The 23,467-nt window shown below is 41.2% G+C and overlaps 1 protein-coding gene across 1 annotated transcript; it reads left to right on the forward strand.

The window, feature by feature from the left end:
* The first annotated feature begins 7,091 nt into the window (after window positions 1-7,091).
* LOC137371264 (high mobility group protein B1-like) lies at window positions 7,092-11,594 on the forward strand. Its single transcript, XM_068033530.1, has 5 exons — window positions 7,092-7,231; window positions 8,658-8,822; window positions 9,811-9,959; window positions 10,294-10,468; window positions 10,981-11,594. Exons 2-5 carry the CDS (start codon window positions 8,670-8,672, stop codon window positions 11,131-11,133), a joined length of 630 nt encoding a protein of 209 aa, XP_067889631.1. The 5' UTR covers window positions 7,092-7,231; window positions 8,658-8,669; the 3' UTR covers window positions 11,134-11,594.
* Window positions 11,595-23,467: the final 11,873 nt, after the last annotated feature.

Below are 23,467 nucleotides of genomic sequence, written 5' to 3' on the forward strand. Positions count from 1 at the left end.
CTGTTTAGAACTGTTTTGTCATGTATTTTTTTTACAGATTTTTATGAATAAAGTATATTTTGGAAATAAAAAAAAATTAAAAATAATTGGTGAGGATGAGGTCAAGTAGGTTTTTCCGTCTTGTTGGTTCCCTCACCACTTGCTGCAGACCCAGTCTCGCAGTTATGTCCTTTAGGACTCGGCCAACTCATCAGTAGTGGTGCTACTGAGCCACTCTTGGTGATGGACATTGAAGTCCCCCACCCAGAGTACCATTCTGTGCTCTTGCTACTCAAGGTGGCGAAGCGCTGATTCATCAGCCGAGGGAAGGGGGTAGGTGGTAATCAGCAGGAGGTTTCCTTGCCCATGTTTGACCTGATGCCACGAGAATGCACAGAGGTCATCTGATAAGTTCCATCTACCAACCCATGACATGGTGTAGCTATCTCTATTCTGTCAACCAAAGTAATTTGCATTGGCATTGCATACTATTTTGCTTGCTTGCTGGCAAATACAGTTGTGCTGCTCTTCATTGATGTTTGTATGCTTAGCTAATTTATTTATAGGGAGAAATGTATTTTAAATTGGACTGGGTTTTGATGGCAATAGGTTGTCTATACACTTTTTTACAGATTAATTGCCCCCATATCCGCCGCTGAGTCAATAATTTTGTCAAATGTCCATGGTGTAACATGTCGGTATCTATCCCTGTGGTAAAATTAGGAGATTTGTTTTATGCAGCAAGTTATAACAACCGGGAATGCACTGCCTTAAAGGGTTGTGGAAGCACATTCAATAATAACTTCCAAAAGGGGATTAGATAGAGACTTGAAATGGAAAAAACAATTGCAGGGCTATGGGAAAGGGCAGGGGAATGCGACTAATTGGATAGCTCTTTCAAACAGCAGGAATGATGGGCCGATCAGTCTCTCTCTGGACTGTATCAGTCTGTGATTGTATGATCACACCCTCATTGCTGTTAATCCTCTTCCTAAGTCCAATCGAGAGCAGCCATGGCTCCACCCATCATGTACTTCCTACTTTGAGCAATTCAAAACTCTCCAAATAACTCTCACACCAAGTACTCTCACCAATTGGTGTCCCAGAAGGAACAGAGAAAGTGAGTACTGTGAGTACTGAATCTTTATTCACTTTGACTTTCCTGACCTTTAACAACCCCAATGAAGTCGTCTCTCTTTCCCGACCCTTGAGAAACCTATACTGCAGCAGTAAAATTCACTTTGCATTCCCTATTGCATTATAGGACCCCAATCTCAATACGTTAGTGAGCGTGCCACCTCCCCACAGTGGGACTCACAGCGGAACCACTTTCCAGCATAAAAATGATGTGTTGGTGTCAGGTTACATCATTTTTTCATTTTAACCACCCACACGACCCTTTCCCGTCTGTGGAGGAGGTGGGGGACGGGGCTGTGGGGAGGTTGTAATTTCAAGGACTGTGAGCACAGCCATTATGACATGTAACAAAAATTTCAATGAAAGAACACAAAGAAATTATAATCAATATAAAGGAAATGAAGGGTGGCAGAAAATCAAATAGGAAAGTTTGAAAAGGAAACAATAAGCAAAGGGGGATATTCATGATTTTCAGTCCTGTTTCAATGGTAGCACTCTCAACTCTAAGTCACAAGTAATGAATTTAAACCTCACTTCTGAATTTGAGCACATAATCTAAAGTACACTTTTTAAAGGTACTTCATTGAACTGTGAACTCTTTGGGTGCCATGAGATCATGAAGGGTGCTATGTGAATGCAAGCTCTAGCTTTCTTATTTACAAAGCAATTTGTTTGCCTGCACAGGTAATGGCAGATGACGTTCAATGCAGAGAAATGTGAAATGATTCATACGAACATACAAATTAGGAGCAGAAGTAGGCCATTCGGCCCCTCTAGCTGCTCTGCCATTCAATAAAATCATGGCTGATCTGTTTGTGTCATGAATTCCACACTCCCATCTACCCCTGATAACCTTTGATTCCCATGCTTAACAAGAATCTAACTACCCCCTCCTTAAAATTATACAATGATCCTGCCTCCACCACTTTCTAAGGCAGAGAGTTTCAAAGTCGTACAACCCTCACAGAAAAAAATTCTCCTCAACTCTGTCCTAAAAGGGAGAACCCTAATTTTAAAACAGTACCCCCCAGTTCTGGACTCCCCCACAAGAGGAAATATCCTTTACACATCCACCTTGTCCAGACCATTCAGGATCTTATATACTTCAATCAAGTCGCCCCTCACTCTTCTAAACTCCAATGAAAACAAGCCCAGTCTGTCCAACCTTTCCTCATAAGACAACCTGCTCATTCCAGGTATCAATCTAGTAAATCTCCTCTGAACCATCTCCAACACATTCACATCCTTCCTTAAATAAGGAGACCAAAACTGCACACGGTATTCAAGATGTGGTCTCACCAATGCCCTGTATAACTGAAGCATAACATCCTTTTATTTTCAATTCCTCTCATAATAAAGGATAGCATTCTATTACCTTTCTTTATTACTTGCTGTACCTGCATACTAACTTTTTGTGACTCATGCACTAGAACTTCTAGATCCCTCTACACCTCGGAATTCTCCGTTTATGTAATACTCTGCTTTTTTATTCTTCCTGCCAAAGTGAACAAATTCACATTTTCCCACATTATACTCCATCTGCCAAATTTTTGCCCACTCACTCAACCTATCTGTGTGGTCTGCAAGCTCCTTATGTCCTCTTCACAACATACTTTCCTACCTATCTTTGTATCATCTGCAAATTTAGCTACCATGCCATTGCTCCCCTCATCTAAGTCTGATATAGCTTGTAGAATGTTGAGGCCCCAGCACAGACCCCTGGGGAACTCCACTTGTCACATCCTGCCAATCAGAAAAGGACCCATTTATACATACTCTCTGTTTTCTGCCAGCCAGCCAATCTTCTATCCATGAGCTCCTACTTTACGCAATAGGGGCGGCACAGTGGCGCAGTGGTTAGCACCGCAGCTTCACAGCTCCAGCGACCCCGGTTCAATTCTGGGTACTGCCTGTGTGGAGTTTGCAAGTTCTCCCTGTGTCTGCGTGGGTTTCCTCCGGGTGCTCCGGTTTCCTCCCACATGCCAAAGACTTGCAGGTTGATAGGTTAATTGGCCATTATAAATTGCCCCTAGTATAGGTAGGTGGTAGGGAAATATAGGGACAGGTAGGGATGTGGTAGGAATATGGGATTAGTGTAGGATTAGTATAAATGGGTGGTTGATGGTCGGCACAGACTCGGTGGGCCGAAGGGCCTGTTTCAGTGCTGTATCTCTAAAACTAAAAAACATTTTATGTGGCACCTTGTCAAATGCCTTCTGGAAATCCAAGTACAGTAAGTCAACGGACTCCTCTTTATCCACGGCACATGTTACTCCTTCAAAGAACTCCAATAAATTGGTTAAACATAATCTCCCTTTCACAAAGCCATGCTAACTATTCCCGATTACCTTAAGTCTTTCTAAGTGCCCAGCTGTAGCCTCCTTAATGATCAATTCTAACACCTTCCCAACGACAGACGAGAGGCTAACTGGCCTATAGTTACCTGTTTGCTGCCTCCCCACCCCCACCTTGAATAGAGGGGTTATATTTACTATTTTCCTGTCGAATGGAACCTTTCCAGAATCTAGCGAATTTTGAAAAATTAACACTAGCGCATCTACTACCTCATTAGCCACCTCTTTTATGGCCCTAGGATGAAGCCCATCAGGACCTGGAAACTTGTCAGCACACAGCTCCTTCAGTTTGGTCAGTACCACTTCTCTGGTGATTGTAATTTTACCAAGTTCCTCTCTTCTTTCCACCTCCTGATTTCCAGCTATTACTGGAATATTTTTTGTATCCTCTATAGTGAAGATAGAAGCAAAATATTTGTTTATTCCATTTGCCATTTCCTTATTATTTACTATTAACTCCCCATTCTCACTCTCTAGAGGAACAACACTCACTTTACTTATTCTTTTCCTTTTTAAATACCTGTAGAAACTCTTGCTATCCATTTTTACATTTCTAGCTAGCTTCTTCTCATACTCTACTTTCTTTCTCCTGATTAACCTTTTTGTCATTCTCTGTCGTTCTTTAGACCAATCATCTGACTTGCCACTCAGCTTTGCACAATATATGCCTTTTCCTTAAGTTTGATGTTTTCCTTAACTTCTTTAGTTAACCACAGATGGTGGGTCCTCCCCTTAGAATTTTTCTTTGTAGCAGGAATATACTTATCCTGAGTATTCTGAAATATCCCCTTAAATGTCTGCCACTGCTTCTCTATTGATCTATCTCCCAGCCTAGTAACCCAGTTCACTTCAGCTAGCTCAGCTTTCATGCCCACATAGTTGCCCTTATTTAAGTTTAAAATACTGGTCTTAGAGAGAGTGAGAATGGGGAGTTAATAGGTAAAAAGGAAATGGTGAATTAAATAAACAAATATTTTGCTTCTGTCTTCTCTCTTTCAAACTGGATGCAAAATTCAATCATTTCATTTTGGTAGGAAGAACATGGAGAGACAATATAAAATAAAAGGTACAATTCTAAAGTGGGTGCAGGAGCAGAGGGATCTGGGTGTATATGTGCATAAGTCTTTGAAAGTGGCAGGACAGCTTGAGAGTAAGGTTAATAAAGCATACAGTATCCTGGGCTTTATTAATAGGAGCATAGAATACAAGAGCAAGGAAGTTATGTTGAACTTCTATAAGGCACTAGTTCGAGTATTACATACAGTTCTGGGCGCCACACTTTAGGAAAGATGTGAGGGCATTGGAGAGAGTACAGAAAAGATTCACGAGATTGGTTCCAGGGATGAGGAACTTCAGTTATGAAGATAGATTGGGGAAGTTAGGACTGTTTTCCTTGGAAAAGAGAAGGCTGAGAGGTGATCTAATAGAGGTATTCAAAATCATGAGGGGTCTGGACAGAGTAGGTAGAGAGAAACTGTTCCCACTCATGAAAGGATTGAGAACGCCAGGGCACAGATTTAAAGTAATTGGTAAGAGAAGCAAAAGCGACATGAGGAAAAACTATTTCATACAGAGAGTGGTTAAGGTCTGGAATGCACGGCCTGAGAGTATGCTGGAGGCAGGTTCAATTTGCAGCATTCAAAAGGGAATTAGACTGTTCTATGAGAAGGAAGAATGTGCAGGGTTGTGGGGAGAATGGCACAAACTGGATTGCTCTTTCGGAGAGCAGGTGCGGACACGATGGGCCGAATGGCCTCCTTCTGCGCTGTAACAATTCTGTGATTATGTAATTCTGAAGTAAGCTTGAGAAACAAAACAATTCTCAAAGTAATTGAAATATGAATGAATATAACTTCTACTGATATATCAACATATAAAACTTATTTATTGAACTTTCCCTCCCTTATTTTCTTCCATGTTTTATTTTTGAATAAATTGTAAGACAATTTAAGTAAAGAAACGCGCTGAATACAAATACTGTCATCTACGCGACTGCTGCGGGCTTCCGGCCATATGTTCCGTACCGGTACAAGCCTACAATGTGTCTATTTGGACATTGATGCTAAACGACAGATACAGTGTCCGTTACACATCGAAAATGAAAATATCTAAATATTTGTGAACACAAAATTAAACAAGGAAACAATCTGATTAACGCTGCTTTTACACTCTAGTATATGTTAACTATTAAATGAAAATGTTGTTATGCCATTTCAGCTGCTGATCCACGATTTACTGACCAAGAAAGGAAAATTTGATGATTTAAATGTTAATACGGGTTGATATTCCTGTACTGAACACAGTACAGGGTATTATTGCAAGTGCATATAATTTGTATGTTGAGGGATATTTATAACTAAAAATGATTTGATATTTGCGAAAAGCTGCGCATAATTTGCATATCTTCTTTTGGCCTCCTTATCTCGAGAGACAATGGGTAAGCGCCTGGAGGTGGTCAGTAGTGTGTGGAGCAGTGCCTGGAGTGGCTATAAAGGACAATTCTAGAGTGACAGGCTCTTCCACAGGTGCTGCAGAAAAATTTGTTTGTCGGGGCTGTTACACAGTTGGCTCTACCCTTGCGCCTCTGTCTTTTTTCCTGCCAACTGTTAAGTCTCTTCGACTCGCCACACTTTAGCCCCGCCTTTATGGCTGCCCGCCAGCTCTGGCGAATGCTGGCAACTGACTCCCACGACTTGTGATCAATGTCACAGGACTTCATGTCGCGTTTGCAGACGTCTTTAAAGCGGCGACATGGACGGCCGGTGGGTCTGATACCAGTGGCGAGCTCGCTGTACAATGTGTCTTTGGGGATCCTGCCATTTTCCATGCGGCTCACATGGCCAAGCCATCTCGAGCGCCGCTGACTCAGTAGTGTGTATAAGCTGGGGATGTTGGCCGCCTCGAGGACTTCTGTGTTGGAGATACGGTCCTGCCACCTGATGCCAAGTATTCTCCGGAGGCAGCGAAGATGGAATGAATTGAGACGTTGCTCTTGGCTGACATACGTTGTTCAGGCCTCGCTGCCATAGAGCAAGGTACTGAGGACACAGGCTTGATACACTCGGACTTTTGTGTTCTGCATATAATTTGCATATAATCATTAAATTAACTGTGGATAACTGCTAATGTTGAATTAACGCTGTAATACCCTATTTTTGTACATACCATTATGCAGCGCAAAATACGATCATTTATATGATGGTATCGTCATGGTACATATATGCAATTCTGCATTCTGTCATAGACAACACTTAAATTTCAATGAAAGGACTGTTGTCAACAAAACTACAATGTTATCAGGCCACTGTGGCATGCCAAATGTCAAGTAGCGTTTGACAGTTGTAATAAGACCATCAGAGTGCAGCTTCCATATCTATCTAGGTTACACATAGACAGAAACGATGGTCTCCGGCTGCTCAATGCTGATCTTCGCAGTCTTTTGGGGTGTGGGTTTGTATTTGCGCGCTGTTTCGCCCTCCGCTGTCGTTTCCCCCGGGGCGACCAATCGAAGAGCAGTTCTAGTCAGAACAATGGAGGGGTACTGGCCAACCAAGGAGCGCGATGGCTCGGTAGCAGCCAATGGGAGGGCGGCAGTGGTTGGCGATAGTGCGCAGGCAGCAAGCGCCTCCACAGCCATTACAGCGAGAGACGGTGCGAGGTTGATTGTTAGTGTACGGAGCAAGTGGAAGCACAGATTGTACAACAGTGACTCGCCTTTAGACACAGAAGGGGGGGGCCAAAATTCAGCATATTCTAAACGGGCATGTCTTACTCTCTTGATTTACTTTACAAATGTGTGCTGATAGAGCGTTGGAATTAAAGTTAAAAAATTTGCCTCAGCCGCGCTGTTTAACATGGCTGACGGCGGCTGAGCGAAAGCCATTATTAAACAGCAGCGCGTCGAGAGCGAGTTGGGTTCAACTTTTCCAAACCGTATCTGGCGCCGCTAAAGTGTATTCACAGCGGAGTTTGGGAGCGGGATCGGATAGTCCAGGCTCTGAGCTATCTAACCATGCGCTTTTTGCCGGGGTTGCAGGCGGTTAAAGGGGCGAAATACGGGCTGTAAGGCGAGCTGGGCTGTTTTCCCCTCGCTCTGACGCTGCTATCAAGATGGAGCCATGTACTGTCTGTGTTAGAGGCAAGCGGCCATTCGCGGCTCTAACACTAAACTATATGTACAAAGCCCACACTATAACTATATACCATTCAGGGCAAAGACCACAGGCGAGAAAAACACGCAGAAAACGGGCTTCTGGCGATAGGAAACGGTCCGTAGATGGTGTTTGGTGACATTTGAAGGGGACTTTCTCTCATGAAGAAGGATTTTTCAACATGGAAGAAGAAATATTGTCGTTGTTTGACCTCTTTTTTTTTTGTTCTCAGCCATTGCTCCAGACTCAGTGAAGTGCCTATACTTCAGCCGTACCATTTTAAACGGGTCGAAAGCTTTGGTGGATTAACTTTTTAAAAAATATATTTTAATTTCCAGATTTAGATTGGAATTTTTGTTTTTCTAATACATTTTTTAAATTTACATTCCCCAGTGGGAAATAATGTCGCAAGTAAAAGGCGCGAAATAATCAAGAAAACTAAGACATAAATTGTGTTTTTTCGATTTTTCTTAGATTTAGTAGTATAATTGGTTAGGCGGGGCTGTTAAATCGCTGAAACGCTTTTTATGTTGGGAATAAATTAGAGCTGTTTTTCTTCGGTTTTAATGGTGCGAAGGATGGAATTAATATTCAGGGAAGATTTGCAAAAATGACAACTCGGGTGCATTTAGTTTTGGCTTTTTGAATTTGCCGTTTTTTTCCCGTTATTCTGTGCTAAAATGTATGGGCGCGGTTGTTTTATTTTCTGTGAACGGAGTAGTAATTCGCTTTCAAGTACTTTGAGTTGTAAGGTGAAAAGTATGTTATGAATAATAGTTGGAATAGATACGGACGAAGACACAGGTAGTTTAAGGCGCCGAAGTAGGGATGTGATGTGCAATGTCAACAAGAGTACTAACAGTACTCCGAAAACTTGTGTTTTTCAGTGACTTGAGGAAACGTTCAGGCTACTGTCCTCCATTCATATTCGAAATTTCGTTTAATGAGGTTTCCCCACAAAGCCGCACTGCTTGAGAAAATGTGGAATATTCAAAATTGTGCAGAATTGAATTAATTCTTTTGCTATTTTTTTCAGAAAAAGGCCAAAATGGTAAGAGGTGGTGATCCCAAAAAACCTCGAGGCAAAATGTCCTCTTATGCCTTCTTTGTCCAAACTTGTCGTGAGGAGCACAAGAAGAAGCATCCTGATGCATCTGTCAACTTTTCTGAATTTTCAAAGAAGTGTGCAGAAAGATGGAAGGTGAGCAGTTAATGTGCCTATGTAACTTGAGTTGCACATTTATTTGCCAGGTTATATGGGTATGGGATCAGGCCCTGAGAATATCTGTGCAATAAATTCTTTACCATGCTAGAGAAGGGGTTTCAAAGCAGATCCCAAGATAATAGTGGATGACAGACCATTTAGCCCATCTTCTTTCATCATACATCTAGAAACTCTACAGTATGTTCTTTTTCTTCACTCTTAATGTATCATCCATTTGTTTCTTAATTAATGCAAAATTTTCACCTCCACTCTGATCACTTACTGAAGTATTTCTAGTATTGGTCTTGAATTTGTCTTTTACTAGTTTGAAACTACCACTTTTCTACTTTTGCAATTTAATTTTAAAGTAATATTCTGGATTAATAATTTCTGTGTTAAAAGATATTCCGGGATAGTGAGATCACCTCTGATGTATCCTTTCCAAGGTGAAATGCCCAACTTTCTAAAGTCTGTCTGAATAGTTGACACTAGAAATCAGCCTTGTGGTTCTGAACTGCACGGTCTCCAGTGTCTGAATGTTTCCCTTATGTTTTGGTGACAAGTACTCTGTCCAGTTCCAGGGATGTAGTTTGACCCGAACTCTGCACTTTGATTACTACTTCCTCTGATGTCACTTTGCATTTTCCAAATGTAAATATTACTTTCTGAATATTAAATGAATCTAATCTGTGGCATCTCTACTCTAATTTCTGGTTGATTAGAACAAGATGGGAATGAGTCTACTGTAACATTACTTTAGTCTGCTGAAACTGGATTAGGCTCAGGTGGTGGCAAGCATGGTTGAGTTTCACAAAACCACCAGTGGGTGGCAAGAATGATGTGTATTAATGCTTGACATTTTATTTGGTTGGAAAAATATGTAACTGCAGACTTGCATTTGTTTGGTTAGTCATGGAAATCCTGGGTATAGTAAATGTGTGTGCAGTATTTTTTGGGAAGTTATTATAGTTGCAATTTTTTGCAGTCCATGACCAGTAAAGAGAAACTAAAATTTGAAGATAAGGCGAAAGAAGACAAGGTCCGTTGGGAGAAAGAAATGAAGAATTATGAGCCCCCAACAGGTGCCAAGAAAATGAAGAGAAAGAAGGACCCTAATGCACCAAAGAGACCCCCGTAAGTTTTCATCTTATAAACAATTTCTTTTTGTACTGCATTATCAACATACTCTAGAAATCTTAAATGAAAACAGAAAATGCCAGAAATATTCAGCAGGTCACTGCTATTCTGATGCAATCTTTGAATACTTGAGTGCATTTTGGGACCGCACTCTGGCAGCAACATCCCCAAAGCTGCGAAGAGATTTGAACTGCCCCATTTGTGGGGAGGAAGAAAGCATACTTAATGTTTCATGTTTCACTTGTAGGGTCAGCTTTGATTTTCGTCTGTAACTGTGTGCTTTGTGCAAGTTTACCTCCAAATTTACTTATTTAACTCCAATTAATTTCAGATCTGCTTTCTTTGTATTCTGCTCTGACTGGCGTCCCAAAATTAAAGAGGAAAACCCTGGGTCATCAATTGGGGACACAGCCAGGAAGCTGGGAGTGCTTTGGAATTCAACAGCTGCAAATGACAAGATTCCATATGAAAAGAGGGCAGCAAAGCTCAAGGAAAGATATGAATTGGTAATGTTTGAAAGATACCAGCTTTTTGTGTTTCCTGTTTGCTCCTGTGTGCCCCCCCCCCCCCCCCCCCAATATAAAAATTGAGGTTGCTGGTTAATGTGTGGGTTTAGTTGCATAATGCCAACAGCCCTTAAATATGCCACCCAATTGGCCCTCCTTTGTGAACCTAGACTGGAGAAGGTGTGGAGGTGGTGCTGTTAGAGGAGCGATACTGCCTGGATGGATATTTGGAATGAAACCCAAGAATTCCTGATGTCACTTTACAACTTGGCATAAATTGATTATACTGGCAAGATGGTGGCAAGTTTAACCGATACTATATCAGGTTATTTGCTGGCCTCTTGCTATGTAACAAATTTTCAACTTATAAATATAGAACTACATTGATTCTGGCTAGTTCACTTAATGGAAAAAGTATTTACTAATCTGCTGTTGCTTCTAAGGGATATCTTAGCCACAAGAGCAAAGTCATATTTATGTGGACTAAAGAAATATTTATTCTTGGCTTCCAGGATCTTGCAGCGTATCGTGCTAAAACAAAGTGTGAATCTACTAAGAAGGCTTCAGCTGCCAAAGTCGAAAAGAAGAAGGTGGTGGAGGATGATGAGGAGGATGATGAGGAGGATGATGAGGATGAGGAGGAGGAAGAGGATGATGACGATTGAATTTTACCTTTCTTCCAGCAACATTTCTCAGCTATAGAGCATTTACCCCTGCCCTGTACACACTCTGCTTCTTTTTAAAATATATAAGGCTATGTATATGAGAATTTGATTTTAAACTGTACAGTTTATTTTTGTTTTGTATAGTTAACACACTATGACTGTGTCTTTGGGTGGCGCAATGTCTCTGTTCTTAGTGGTGTTTTGTTGGTGTTACCTTGGCTGGTACAGTGAGGGGGAATATAAATTGGTTTGGTGAGAGCAATTTCATGTTGGTACATAGAACCAACTGGCTTTAGGGGAGAGGGAAGTTAATTTGCTATTGAGTTGTTGTAAGGTTCTTGGTGCATCAGACATTGTGCTAGAAATTGAGATTGCCACTTTGTAATTGTCTAAAAATTGCAGCTTTTTGTTTTTGTTGACCTTTCGAAATGCTTATGAAATAAAACTTTTTATTAATGCTCTCCAGTTTTGTTTTATTCTGCGATGCTCCCTATACCCTTTGCTCTTGGGTGGCTGCCTCAAGATGGCTTTACAGTTCTGATACTGCAGCACATGACTACCTTGAAGTGTTTTAGTCTGACTTGTTAATTTGGTGGTTATTTGGCCACTACAACCAGGTTGGAACTGTTTTCACCTGATAAAAAACATTTTGAGTAGTTGTGTGAGCAAGACACAGAAACTAGGAAATGTTTCCTTGTTCGGTTCCATTCAGACGGAGTTCAGTTTACTGACCAGAGATAAGTATAAGTCTGCTTGGTATAGCCATAGAGCTGCTACAAAAACACTTGTGCTTGCTCTGTCTTTACTTCCCAGATTGATGCATCCAAACAGCAGTTTTAATTCACGTACATTTGAGTAAAATGAAAGTACTGAGGATGTCTTGAAATACATGGTAGCCACATTTTAAAATAAACATTGCAGACAGGACCTAATGCTCAAGAGCATTACTTAAGCTAGTGGGAATGATTTTTTGAAAATAATTTGTTTAATCTTTGGGTTGGATTTCATGTACGATATGAGAGTTAAAAACATTTTGAAGCGTGAAGAGAGACTGGATAGGCTAGATTTGCTTTCCTTAGGGCAGAGAAGGCTGAGGGGTGACTTGATTGGGGTATGAATTATGAGGGGCATAGATAGGAAGAAACTTCCTCCCTTAGAGGAGGTGTCAATAACCAGGGTACATAGATTTAAGGTAGGAGGTTTAGAGGGGATTTGAGGGAAAGGTTTCTTAACCAGAGGGTGGTTGGAATCTGGAACACTGCCTGAAGGGGAGGTAGAGGCAGGACCCTCACAACATTTAAGAAGTATTTAGATGAGCACTTGAAATGCCATAGCATACAATGCTATGGCTAAGTGCTGGAAAATGGGATTAGAATAGATAGGTGCTTGATGGCCAGCATTGACACGAAGGGCCTGTTTCTATGCGATATTACTCTATGACTGACTCAGTGAGTCTAAATGGCCATCAGACATTAACTGAAGTCCTGACTTTTAGGCCCTTTTTATTGATGTGTAACTAGAACAATTCAACCATCTATGATAGAACTGGGGGCAACTTAGTGAACCAGAATTCACTACTTCAGGCTTTCACCAAGGCAATTGTTTCAACAAATGACAACAAATCCCATTCATATTCTAACAGACAAAACAATGCTAGAAGAGCAAGAGGTGACTTGATTGATAAGATTCTGAGGGGTCTTGACAGGGTGGATGTGGAAAGGATGTTTCCTCGTGAGAGAATCTAGAATTAGGGGGTCGCCCATTTAAGACAGATGAGAAATTTTTTCTGAGGGTTGAGAGTCTTTGGAACCCTTCAAAAGGTGGCGGAAGCACAGTCTTTGAATATTAAGTCAGAGGTAGATAGATTCTTGATAAGCAAGGGGGTAAAAGGTTATTGGGGGTAGGTGAGAATGTGGAGTTGAGGTTACAATTAGATCAGCCATGATCTTGTTGAATGGCAGAGCAGGCTCAAGGGGCCGAGTGGCCTACTCCTACTCCTAATTTGTATGTAACATGTTCCATGACACAATGTTGCAGGGGCTACTGTTTTACACTGCTGTCAGATAATTGAATTGAGCCCTCAATGAACTGTTTATTTAACACTCCAAGATTTCTGATCTAATTTCTCGAGAAACCAAGGCAAGTAATTGAATTAACAAGTTAGCTTTATTTGGAAAGTGTACTGCTGGTATGAAATTTCATGCAACTTAAAATGCAAACTTTAGCAATTTGTAATTGGACCAAGACTGCAGGAGAAATTACTGTTTCAGGATTTAAAAGATAAATTTGAGCCTATGGAATCTTTCAATTTACTGCTTTTTCGATCTGATAGCTGTACCTGAAAGTCAATTAGAATTTTTGAGATTTGTGAATATCCCACAATGAATGTCTACGTTTTTCTCTTTGCTTATTGTTGTTTCTCAGCAGCAATGGCTGCACAGCATGTTAAAAGCATAAACTGCAAGCTGTCAACTGCCTATTTTGTGGCAGATGCAGGGCAGCAGAAAGGAAATTGGAGTGAGGAGATTTAGTACTGAACCCCTGTTCTAATTTCTCACTAATTATGACGTAGAAAACCTGCTGCATGCAAACAGGATTTAAATAAGGTAAAGTTTAAATTGGATTTCCCTCTCAATACTTGTGGTCCATCTCCAAGTGCTTGTAATAAAGAGACAGTGTTGAGTGATACAGCACTGGAGAGTGCAGACAGAAATTGACAAAGGATATAAGAGCAAAGAGTATGAGAAAAGATTAGCAGGCAATGTGAAAGGGAACCCAAATTCATTTTATAAATAAAAGTATAGTTAAAGGAAGGTTGGGGCCAATTGGAGACAAATTAGTAAATCTTGTGGAGGTAGAGGGCATAACAGGTAATGAATACTTTCCATCTTTCTTCATAAGAGAATTAAGTTAATGTCGCATTAGAGGAGGGGGAGTAGAGATGGATAGGATAAAATTAGAAAGGAGGTGCTAAATAGGTTGGCATCATTCAAAAGTTAACAAGTCACCTGGTCAAGATGGAATGTATCCTAGATTGCTGAGGGAAGCTAGGGTAGAGATAGCTGAAGCTCTGACCACAATCTTTCAATCCTTGGATGTAGGAATGGTGCTGGAGGATCTAGAGGATTGCAAATGTTACACCCCTGATCAAAAAGGGGGAGTGGGGTAAACCTGGTAACTATAGGTCAGTCAGTCTAATGTCAGTGATGGGAAAACTACCAGAGATCATTATCAGGGACAAAATTAATTCTCACTTGAAGAAGCATGGATTAATAAGAGAAAGCCAGTATGCATTTTTATAGGTAAATTGTGCTTGACTAACCTGATTGAGTTCTTTGATGAAGTAATAGAGAGGGTTGATGAAGATAGTGTAGTAGATAATGTACATATGAACTTTCAGAAGGCATTTGATAAAGTACCTCATAGCAGTATTATTTGGAAAATAGAAGCACATGCTATTAATGGAACAGTAGTAACTTGGGTAGGAAATTGGCTAAGAGATAGAAGTGTAAAGGTGAACAGATGTTTTTCGGACTGGAGAGAAGTGCAGTGAGGCTCGCTAGGGATTGTTATTCGGACCACTTCTTTTATAAAAAGCAAAATGCTGTGGATGCTGGAAATCTGAAATAAAAACAGAAAGTGCTGGAAATACTGAGCAGGTCTGGCAGCATCTGTGGAGAGAGAAACAGAGTTAACGTTTCAGGTCTGTGACCTTTCATCAGAACTCATTGTTTTTCTTGTATATAATGACCTAGACTTGAGTATAGGGAGTAGTACAATTTTGAAGTTTGCAGTTGGCGCAAAACTTGGTAAATAGTGAGCAGGATAGTAGCAGACATCAGGAAGACTTAACAGACTGGTAAAATGGGCAGATGCAATTTAATGCGGATAAGTGTGAAATGATGTACTTTGCGAGGAACAACATGGAAAAGCAGTATATTCGTTTTCTTGAGGCTGATGGTTAGGCCAAATTCGTTGCAGGCAGCCGCAAACCTGTTGATGAGACTCTGCAGACACTCTTCAGTGTGACATGTTAATGCAGCATCGTCAGCAAAGAGGAGTTCCCTGATGAGGACTTTCCGTACTTTGGTCTTCGCTCTTAGACGGGCATGGTTGAACAACCTGCCACCTGATCTTCTGTGGAGGAAAATTCCTTCTTCTGAAGACTTGAACGCATGTGAGAGCAGCAGGGAGAAGAAGATCCCAAACAGTAGGTGCGAGAACACAGCCCTGTTTCACGCCACTCAGGATAGGAAAGGGGTCTGATGAGGCGCCGCTATGCTGAATTGTGCCTTTCATATTGTCATGGAATGAGGTGATGATACTTAGTAGCTTTGGTGGACATCCGATCTTTTCTGGTACCCTGTGCCACTGTTTCTAATAATGCACAAGGTTCCACCGAGGTGCGAGTGTGAGAGCAGCAGGGAGAAGAAGATCCCAAACAGTGTGGGTGCGAGAACACAGCCCTGTTTCACACCACTCAGGATAGGAGCCTGATGAAATGTAGATAAAGGCCAGCTTGTGGGGATTTTGTGACTTAAAACTTTGATGCTCAATGTTCAATTTTTTCGTAACTGTTTTATGCACCTCACTCTTATTAATAGGTTCAATGTTGTGTGCCTTTATTTATTCTGTTGAATATATTCACCAAGAGAGAGTAAGTGTTTCCCTTAGGCATTTCCTTTTCCCTCCTATAAGAAGGAACCAGAAGAAGATTAGCAGGAACAATGCAGGGAGACTGAAGCTGGCTAGGCACTGAAGCTGGTGTCTGGCACCACTGATGCCTTTGTGTCTACAGATCCATGTGGTCATATCCTAACCAAATTACTTGCTGATGATTGAGAAGGCTACCTGCACTGGACCTGACACCCACCTCCATTCTGGAGTTCATATCTGTGTAAAGGTCAAGCTTGCCAGGCAAATACCTTGCTCAATTTCTCAATGGCACAGGGGCACAACTGGAGAGGGCACACAACTTCCTGTGACTGTGAAAGTCAGTGCAGCATTCAACTTCTACTCCATTGGTCCCTTTCAGACAGCTTCAACTGTACACAGCTGCATCAAGCAATCAATTGATGAATTCTTTGTATGAGAAGCCCAGTTCATCTTTCCTATGGACTTTGTGCTATTCCTTTGTCCATACTGGCTGAAGATACTGAGGTACAAGGTAAAATTGTTTAGGCCCCTTTCAGGAATATAATCAACTTTCTCAATAGGAAAGGTTATAATTCTTTCAGTTTGCAGCTAGTGTAAAATGCAATGCATCTCAAATATGTAAATACATGCTATCCAGTGACGTACCAGAACCCCTTTGTTTTAAGATATTATACAATCACAGCACTGTCCACAAGCCAAAGGCATGTTTCTGAATGGTTGGTCAGTGACCTAGGCTATCTTATGCAATCATTCCTGTTGAGCCTGGTTTAGATCCTGAGGTCCCCTGGGGAACAGTAAAATAATAAGCTTCATTATGCCACCTGAATTATCTGGAGTAGACTAAAAAGTTTGAAGGCATGTTTCAGGTGTTGGATAAATCTGTGGATGTGCTGCAGTACAACCCAACTGTGGCTCTCATTTCAGTCAGTCCTCACTACAACCTTCCACAGGTTGATGACCCTCTGAGAAAAGTAAAACTTCCATACATCCAAGCTCACTCCCTGCTTTCTCAATTTATATGGTTGGCTCCTGGTCCTACATAGCCCCAACATTTCAAATACACCATCCGCTTGCATGTTATCAATGTTTTTAAGAATTTTAAATACCTGGATCATATTCTTTCTCATTCTCTCTCTCTCTCCTGCAAATAGAACAACAATTAGTATTTGTGTGCCTTTAACGTATCCAGTTGTAGCATGTCAGAGGAGACCTGTATTCACTATCTGGGTTTCACTGAAGAGTCAGTGACTGTGCTATGCTATTTGATGCAGACTGTATTGCTGACAACTTCAAGAACTGAGACGCCTCTTCCGGAGCTTTGAATCCTTCTACACTACCATGGGAGACACCTGCAGATAAGCCATTCTAGAGTTCATATCTGTGAAAAGGTAATTTGCCAGGCAAAAACCTTTCTCAATTTCTCAGTGGAACAGGGACACAACTGGAAAGGACACATAACTTTTACCACTTGGCAGGCTTCGAAAGAATTAATGGCAAACCAATGTGGCTATCATGGTTTCACGTGTTTGCTTCCAACGTTTACACGAACTGGAAGGGCAAAACTCCATAAGTGATGAGCTGATTCCTGACCAATATTTATCCCTTAACCAATATCACTCAAATAGATTATCTGGTCATTATCATATTGCTGTTTGTGGAACCTTGCTGTGAGCAAATTGGCTGCTGCCTTTCCTACAGCACAACAGTGACTCCAATTCATAAATACTTCATTGGCTGTAAAATGCATTGGGATATCCTGAGGTCCTGAATATAAAAATGCAAATATTTCTTTTTTTAGACAGCAAACTTATGCCTTTACAAGAGGGTAACGTTCAGTTTCAAAGAGAGCCACTTTCCATCACTGCACCTCAAGGGGCAGGACACAGGAATTGGGCTAAATGCCAGAGATTTCTTTACTGCATTCACTGTATACCATTTGTCTTTTAAAAATGCTCCACCTCCACCTGACTACTGCATTTCTTCATGGTATTGAGCTCCCCTGTAATGGCTAAAAGCAGGAATTGCTGGCTCATCCAATTTTGCAAATCAGAGCCAACCAGTATGTCTCCCTACATATATTTTCCATTTCTAGTGAACATACAGAAATGAAGAGGGTGAGCATGCCTTACAAAATTCAGCAAAAACAGAACCTGCTGCCAATGCAGATGGCCTTTAATGTTACTGACTTTGTAAACTTGGGCTGTGGACTGCATCTTAGCTACTTACATGGGAGTCTGGGTGTCAGCTGAAATGTTTAAAACTGTGGAGACAGGGCTGATTTCTCAGGTAATGGGACCGTAAACTATGGTCACACTGGATTATTTTGCACTAGTGTAAATTGTGAATTTATAATTTTTGACTGGCTTATTTCCAACTGATTTCAATGAAATTTTGAGAAACTTAAAAAGCTCTTTCGTACAGTGTGACTGAAGTGTGCCCAGAAACAGAACACTGAGTAAAAATGTATTTTTGAATTGGCAGACGTATAAAGTTTTTGATATTATCTTTATAAATTTTGATCCTTAATTGTTATTCAGTAATCGCTTCTTTTATCCAGCAAAACCAAATACTGCAGAAACACTGAGTTGTAGAGATCGAGCAACAACAGTAATATAACTTTAAAATTAGTCAATCAAAGGGAATAATCCTCCTGAAAATTCCAGACAGAGAGAAAGTGGTTAATGGATGTCTTTAGGACTGGAAGGATGTAACAGTGATGTCCTCTAGGGGTCAGTTTGGGACTATTGCTTTTCTCTCTCTGTATGGACTTGGGTATAGGAGGCAAAATGTGCAGATAACACAAAAGTAGGGAGCACGGTTGACTGTGAAACAGGTTTACAGATTGGATAGAAAGGTGTCAGATGAAATTTAATGGGGAGAAATGTGAAGTGATACATTTTGGGAGGAAGAATAAGGAAAAAACATATACACGAAATGGCAAAATTTTAAAAGAAGTAAAGCAGCAGAGAGTTAGGATTTCAGATACACAAATCTATAAAGTTGGAAGACAATTTGATTAAACTGTAAGAAAAAATACACGGGATCATAGGTTTTATCAATAAGGAGCATTAAGTACAAAAATGAGGAAGTATTGCGAAACCTATTTTAAAAAATCGTGCTGAGCTGTAGCTAGAATTTTGCATCCAGTTTTGATTGCCCTCTTTTAAGAAGGATGCACAGAGGGCACAGAAGAGATTCACTAAGATACTAGGGATGAAAGGCTTCAGGTATGATTGAAGAAACTGGAACACTTTTCACTAGAACACAGAAGGTTAAGACAGGATTACATTTATGAGTAGTTTTGATAAGATTAATTGGGAAAAAGTAATCAGTGGTGGATAAAATTAAGGTCTTCACCAGAAGAAAAAGGGAGAGATGTGCAGAATTGTTTATGCAGAATGGTTTCAAGACATGTAATACCCTGTAGAAAACAGTGATGGAACCAAAAGTTTTTCAAAGGAAAATATATAAATACTTGAAAAGGAAAAACTTAAGCAGGTATGGGGTAGCCATGGGGAAATGGGGCTCAGTAAATAGCTCTTGCAGAGAGCTGGCACAGGCACCTCAGGCTGAATGATCTCCTATCGTGTTGCAAATTCTATGATTCGATGATTGCACTGTATGAACTGATGAATAAAAGAATTTAAACATATTTGCTAAAAAAGGTTTGCCTCATCACAGTGGTTGCTTAGCTTTCAAGTTAGAAGTTTACATAGGGGGAAGAAAATGTAATAATGACTGTCAGATTGTTTTGTTTGTTCTTGGTTTTTGAAAATTATCTATCTTTGTCTGACTGTTTGGATGAGAAATCATTTCTTGAAAGCCTGAAGATAAATTGATTATATTTTGAATCAGAAAAATTGGAGAACTTTGAAGATATAAAATTGCATTTTTAACAATTTTCAATAAGTAAGCGTGTCAAGTGGAAACCTTTGTGATGTTTTTGAAAGTAGAAATTCATGCATGGATATGGGTAATTGTAGATGTGATGGCAAACACTGACTGCACACACAGGAAGATCAAGATGACAGTGACAGTTGCTGAGGTAAGATTAGTACTTGAAACACCATTGGTTGATACGTAAGTTTTGTTTCATTCTTAAAAAGACTTCTTTAGCTGAGATGACAAATGCTGAGAAAAAACCTTTGAGAAAAATGTTAAAAGCTTGCAGTGGTGTACTAACAGTATCTCAAAGTGCTTGGTTATTTATGGTTTATTTTAAATCCAATAGATGATTCAGTAAGGCGTTTGATAAGGTTCCCCATGGCAGGCTGATGGAGAAAGTGAAGGCGCATGGGGTCCAAGGTGTACTCGCTAGATGGATAAAGAACTGGCTGGGCAACAGGAGACAGAGAGTAGCAGTAGAAGGGAGTTTCTCAAAATGGAGACGTGTGACCAGTGGTGTTCCACAGGGATCCGTGCTGGGACCACTGTTGTTTGTGATATACATTAATGATTTGGAGGAAAGTATAGGTGGACTGATTAGCAAGTTTGCAGACGACACTAAGATTGGTGGAGTAGCAGATAGTGAAGGGGAGTGTCAGAGAATACAGCAGAATATAGATAGATTGGAGAGTTGGGCAGAGAAATGGCAGATGGAGTTCAATCAGGGCAAATGCGAGGTGATGCATTTTGGAAGATCCAATTCAAGAGTGAACTATACAGTAAATGGAAAAGTCCTGGGGAAAATTGATGTACAGAGAGATTTGGGTGTTCAGGTCCATTGTTCCCTGAAGGTGGCAACGCAGGTCAATAGAGTGGTCAAGAAGGCATACGGCATGCTTTCCTTCATCGGACGGGGTATTGAGTACAAGAGTTGGCAGGTCATGTTACAGTTGTATAGGACTTTGGTTCGGCCACATTTGGAATACTGCGTGCAGTTCTGGTCGCCACATTACCAAAAGGATGTGGATGCTTTGGAGAGGGTGCAGAGGAGGTTCACCAGGATGTTGCCTGGTATGGAGGGCGCTAGCTATGAAGAGAGGTTGAGTAGATTAGGATTATTTTCATTAGAAAGACGAAGGTTGAGGGGGGACCTGATTGAGGTGTACAAAATCATGAGAGGTATAGACAGGGTGGATAGCAAGAGGCTTTTTCCCAGAGTGGGGGATTCAAATACTAGAGGACACGAGTTCAAAGTGAAAGGGGAAAAGTTTAGGGGGGATATGCGTGGAAAGTTCTTTACGCAGAGGGTGGTGGGTGCCTGGAACGCGTTGCCAGCGGAGGTGGTAGATGCGGGCACGATGGCGTCTTTTAAGATGTATCTAGACAGATACATGAATGGGCAGGAAGAAAAGAGATACAGACCCTTAGAAAATAGGCGACATGTTTAGATAGAGGATCTGGATCGGCGCAGGCTTGGAGGGCCGAAGGGCCTGTTCCTGTGCTGTAATTTTCTTTGTTCTTGTTCTTTGTTATTGATGGCAGGAGTTTTGGAAAAAAATTCACATTGTTAGACAAATTTCTCTTTAAATTAGAACAAAGAAATTGAAAAAGTCTAACCTGGGGTTGCCTTTTTAAAATTAGCTCAGTTATTGTTGTATAATATCTACCATGTGTTAATTTTTCCTAAAATTGATATTCAAAATAACTTGATGTTATTTACACAAAATTCATGATTTATGAACCCCAGTGCTAAGCTGCATTGTCTTTAACTGTTGGTATGGTCACTGAAAACACAACTAAATCAATTATAAATAATGCTGGATACCTCTATGAATTTTGGAGAGTCCAGAGGTTCAGATGATCTCAGTAAACTACATGAGTTTTGTTATTGCATTTGTGTTTACATCTAAAGCAACCATTTAGATTACAGCCTACTAATTCATTAACAGACTTCAAGGATCATCTCTTCTTACCATATGTGCTTGTGGACATCCAAAATGATAATTAAGATAAGCACTGCTACTATTTCCAAGGGACAGAAGCCCAATGGTTATGCTACTAGACTAGCAATCGAGAGGGTGTGTTGTGAAATCCCACTTAGGGAAAATTGTGGAATTGAATTAAATAAATCTGGTAATTTGTGGGCTAGCACCAGAAATTGACCATGAAAGTGCTGCATCCAATTGGTTCATTAACATCCTTCAGGAAAGAGAACCTTGAACTCCTACCCGGTCTGGTTTACAAGTGATTCCAGTTTCACACTATGGGCTTAATTTTACTCCAGTGCCGCGCTCTGTGGCGGCGCCATTTGAACTCGGCGGGGTGCCCGCATTCAGCAGCTGCCAAGGAGCCCCCACGATATTTTACGCGGGGGCTCATCCAAATAGTGGGGGCGGAGTGCCCACCCCGTTGATGTGTGGGGGCAGCTTCTGCGTTCGTGGCAACGGCATCCGGCGCCACAGCAAGGCACTAGCACCGGCGCTATTTTTAAAGAGCTTTAAGCCCGTAGAATTAATTTCCATATTTCAAGTGAAAACATAAGTGATTTGTATTAAATAGAAAGGTAAGTAATGGAGGCCCTTCCCTAACCCTCCAATGGTCATTTCATTGCCTGAACTGACCATCCATTGATTTCTCAAATACCCGAACTTTCCCCCCCAACCTTCTAGCATTTGGCCTCTAAATCCTTCCCACCATTCACACAACCAATTACATTTGTTTTCACCAATTCCCCACCCCTCCTGCCCTGTACTTTTTATTACTCCCCTCTCCCCACTAGGTTCTTGCCTTGGAACTCCGTGTGGCGTTCCGAAGGTGCGCGAAGGCTGAGCGCAGGCGACAAAATCGGCATGGGACGGCAGGTAAGTTATTTTGCATATATTTAGTGCCGATCTGCATATGGAGATGAAGGGCCCACCGCCAGGTGGCGGGGAGGGGGTTGCTTCACCGAGGTCCCCCCTCCATCGGTAATATGCGGCGGGCCCTTCTCGATGTTGCGGGTTTCTCCCCGCAGCATTTTACCGACCCCCGCGCTGTGACCCATGGCGTCGAGGGGCCGGTAAAATTCAGCCCTTTGTGGTTGACTCTTAAATGCACCTAACGATGGGTAATAAATGCAGCCTCAGTGTCAGCCATACACCAAGTTTTTTTAAAAATAGTTTCCTTTCTGTTATGACCGGGTGAGAAAGAGGTCTAGTGATCCCTTTCAGCCTTCACCTGGGCTTACTGTAACAGGGTTTTATTTTTAAACACACTGTGTTTTAGCTTCCCCTTGGTGAATCCTTGTTCACTGCTTTACAATTATAAGGCAAAGAAACAAGCAAAAACACGCTTTCTTAGGTTTAAAGAAGCAAAGGTGAAATTTTATTAAACTTAGGCTCTAATTCGGTTAATGCCTAACATTACATGACACACCCACGCTAGCATGCATACACAATACACACATGCAGATCGAGACAGAAAATAACAGAAGAAAAATTAAAGTGAAAAAGTTTGAGGCAATCTCTGAGGAGGGTTTTTTGTTAGTGTGCTTCGAGCTCGCTGTAGAGTCCTTGATTGAAGGTATGGTCTTGCTTTTTGTGGGGCCCAGTATTCTTCTTAAACCTTGTTCACTGTCGGAGACTTTTCTCTCTTGGGGTTCATGTGTTTTGGAGTTCCGTGAGAAAGAAATTGGAGTAGACAGGAGAGAGGAGGTTTGCTTCAGTCCAGGAGCATTCAGCTTCCTGCCAGTTCAAACACTATCTCTACAATTTAAAACTCCCCAAGTTGGCCAGCGGGGTAGTCATGTGACCAG

This window comes from Heterodontus francisci, chromosome 6 (assembly GCF_036365525.1).
Source record: "Heterodontus francisci isolate sHetFra1 chromosome 6, sHetFra1.hap1, whole genome shotgun sequence".
In the NCBI taxonomy this organism is placed as follows: Eukaryota; Metazoa; Chordata; class Chondrichthyes; order Heterodontiformes; family Heterodontidae; genus Heterodontus; species Heterodontus francisci.

What these genes read in the sequence shown, in the direction of transcription:
- LOC137371264 (XM_068033530.1), top strand. Translation starts at nt 8,670, where the DNA reads ATGGTAAGAGGTGGTGATCCCAAAAAACCTCGAGGCAAAATGTCCTCT. An exon ending in AGTGTGCAGAAAGATGGAAG is followed by an intron (nt 8,823 to 9,810) that starts GTGAGCAGTTAA and finishes AATTTTTTGCAG; the next exon opens with TCCATGACCAGTAAAGAGAA. An exon ending in AATGCACCAAAGAGACCCCC is followed by an intron (nt 9,960 to 10,293) that starts GTAAGTTTTCAT and finishes AATTAATTTCAG; the next exon opens with ATCTGCTTTCTTTGTATTCT.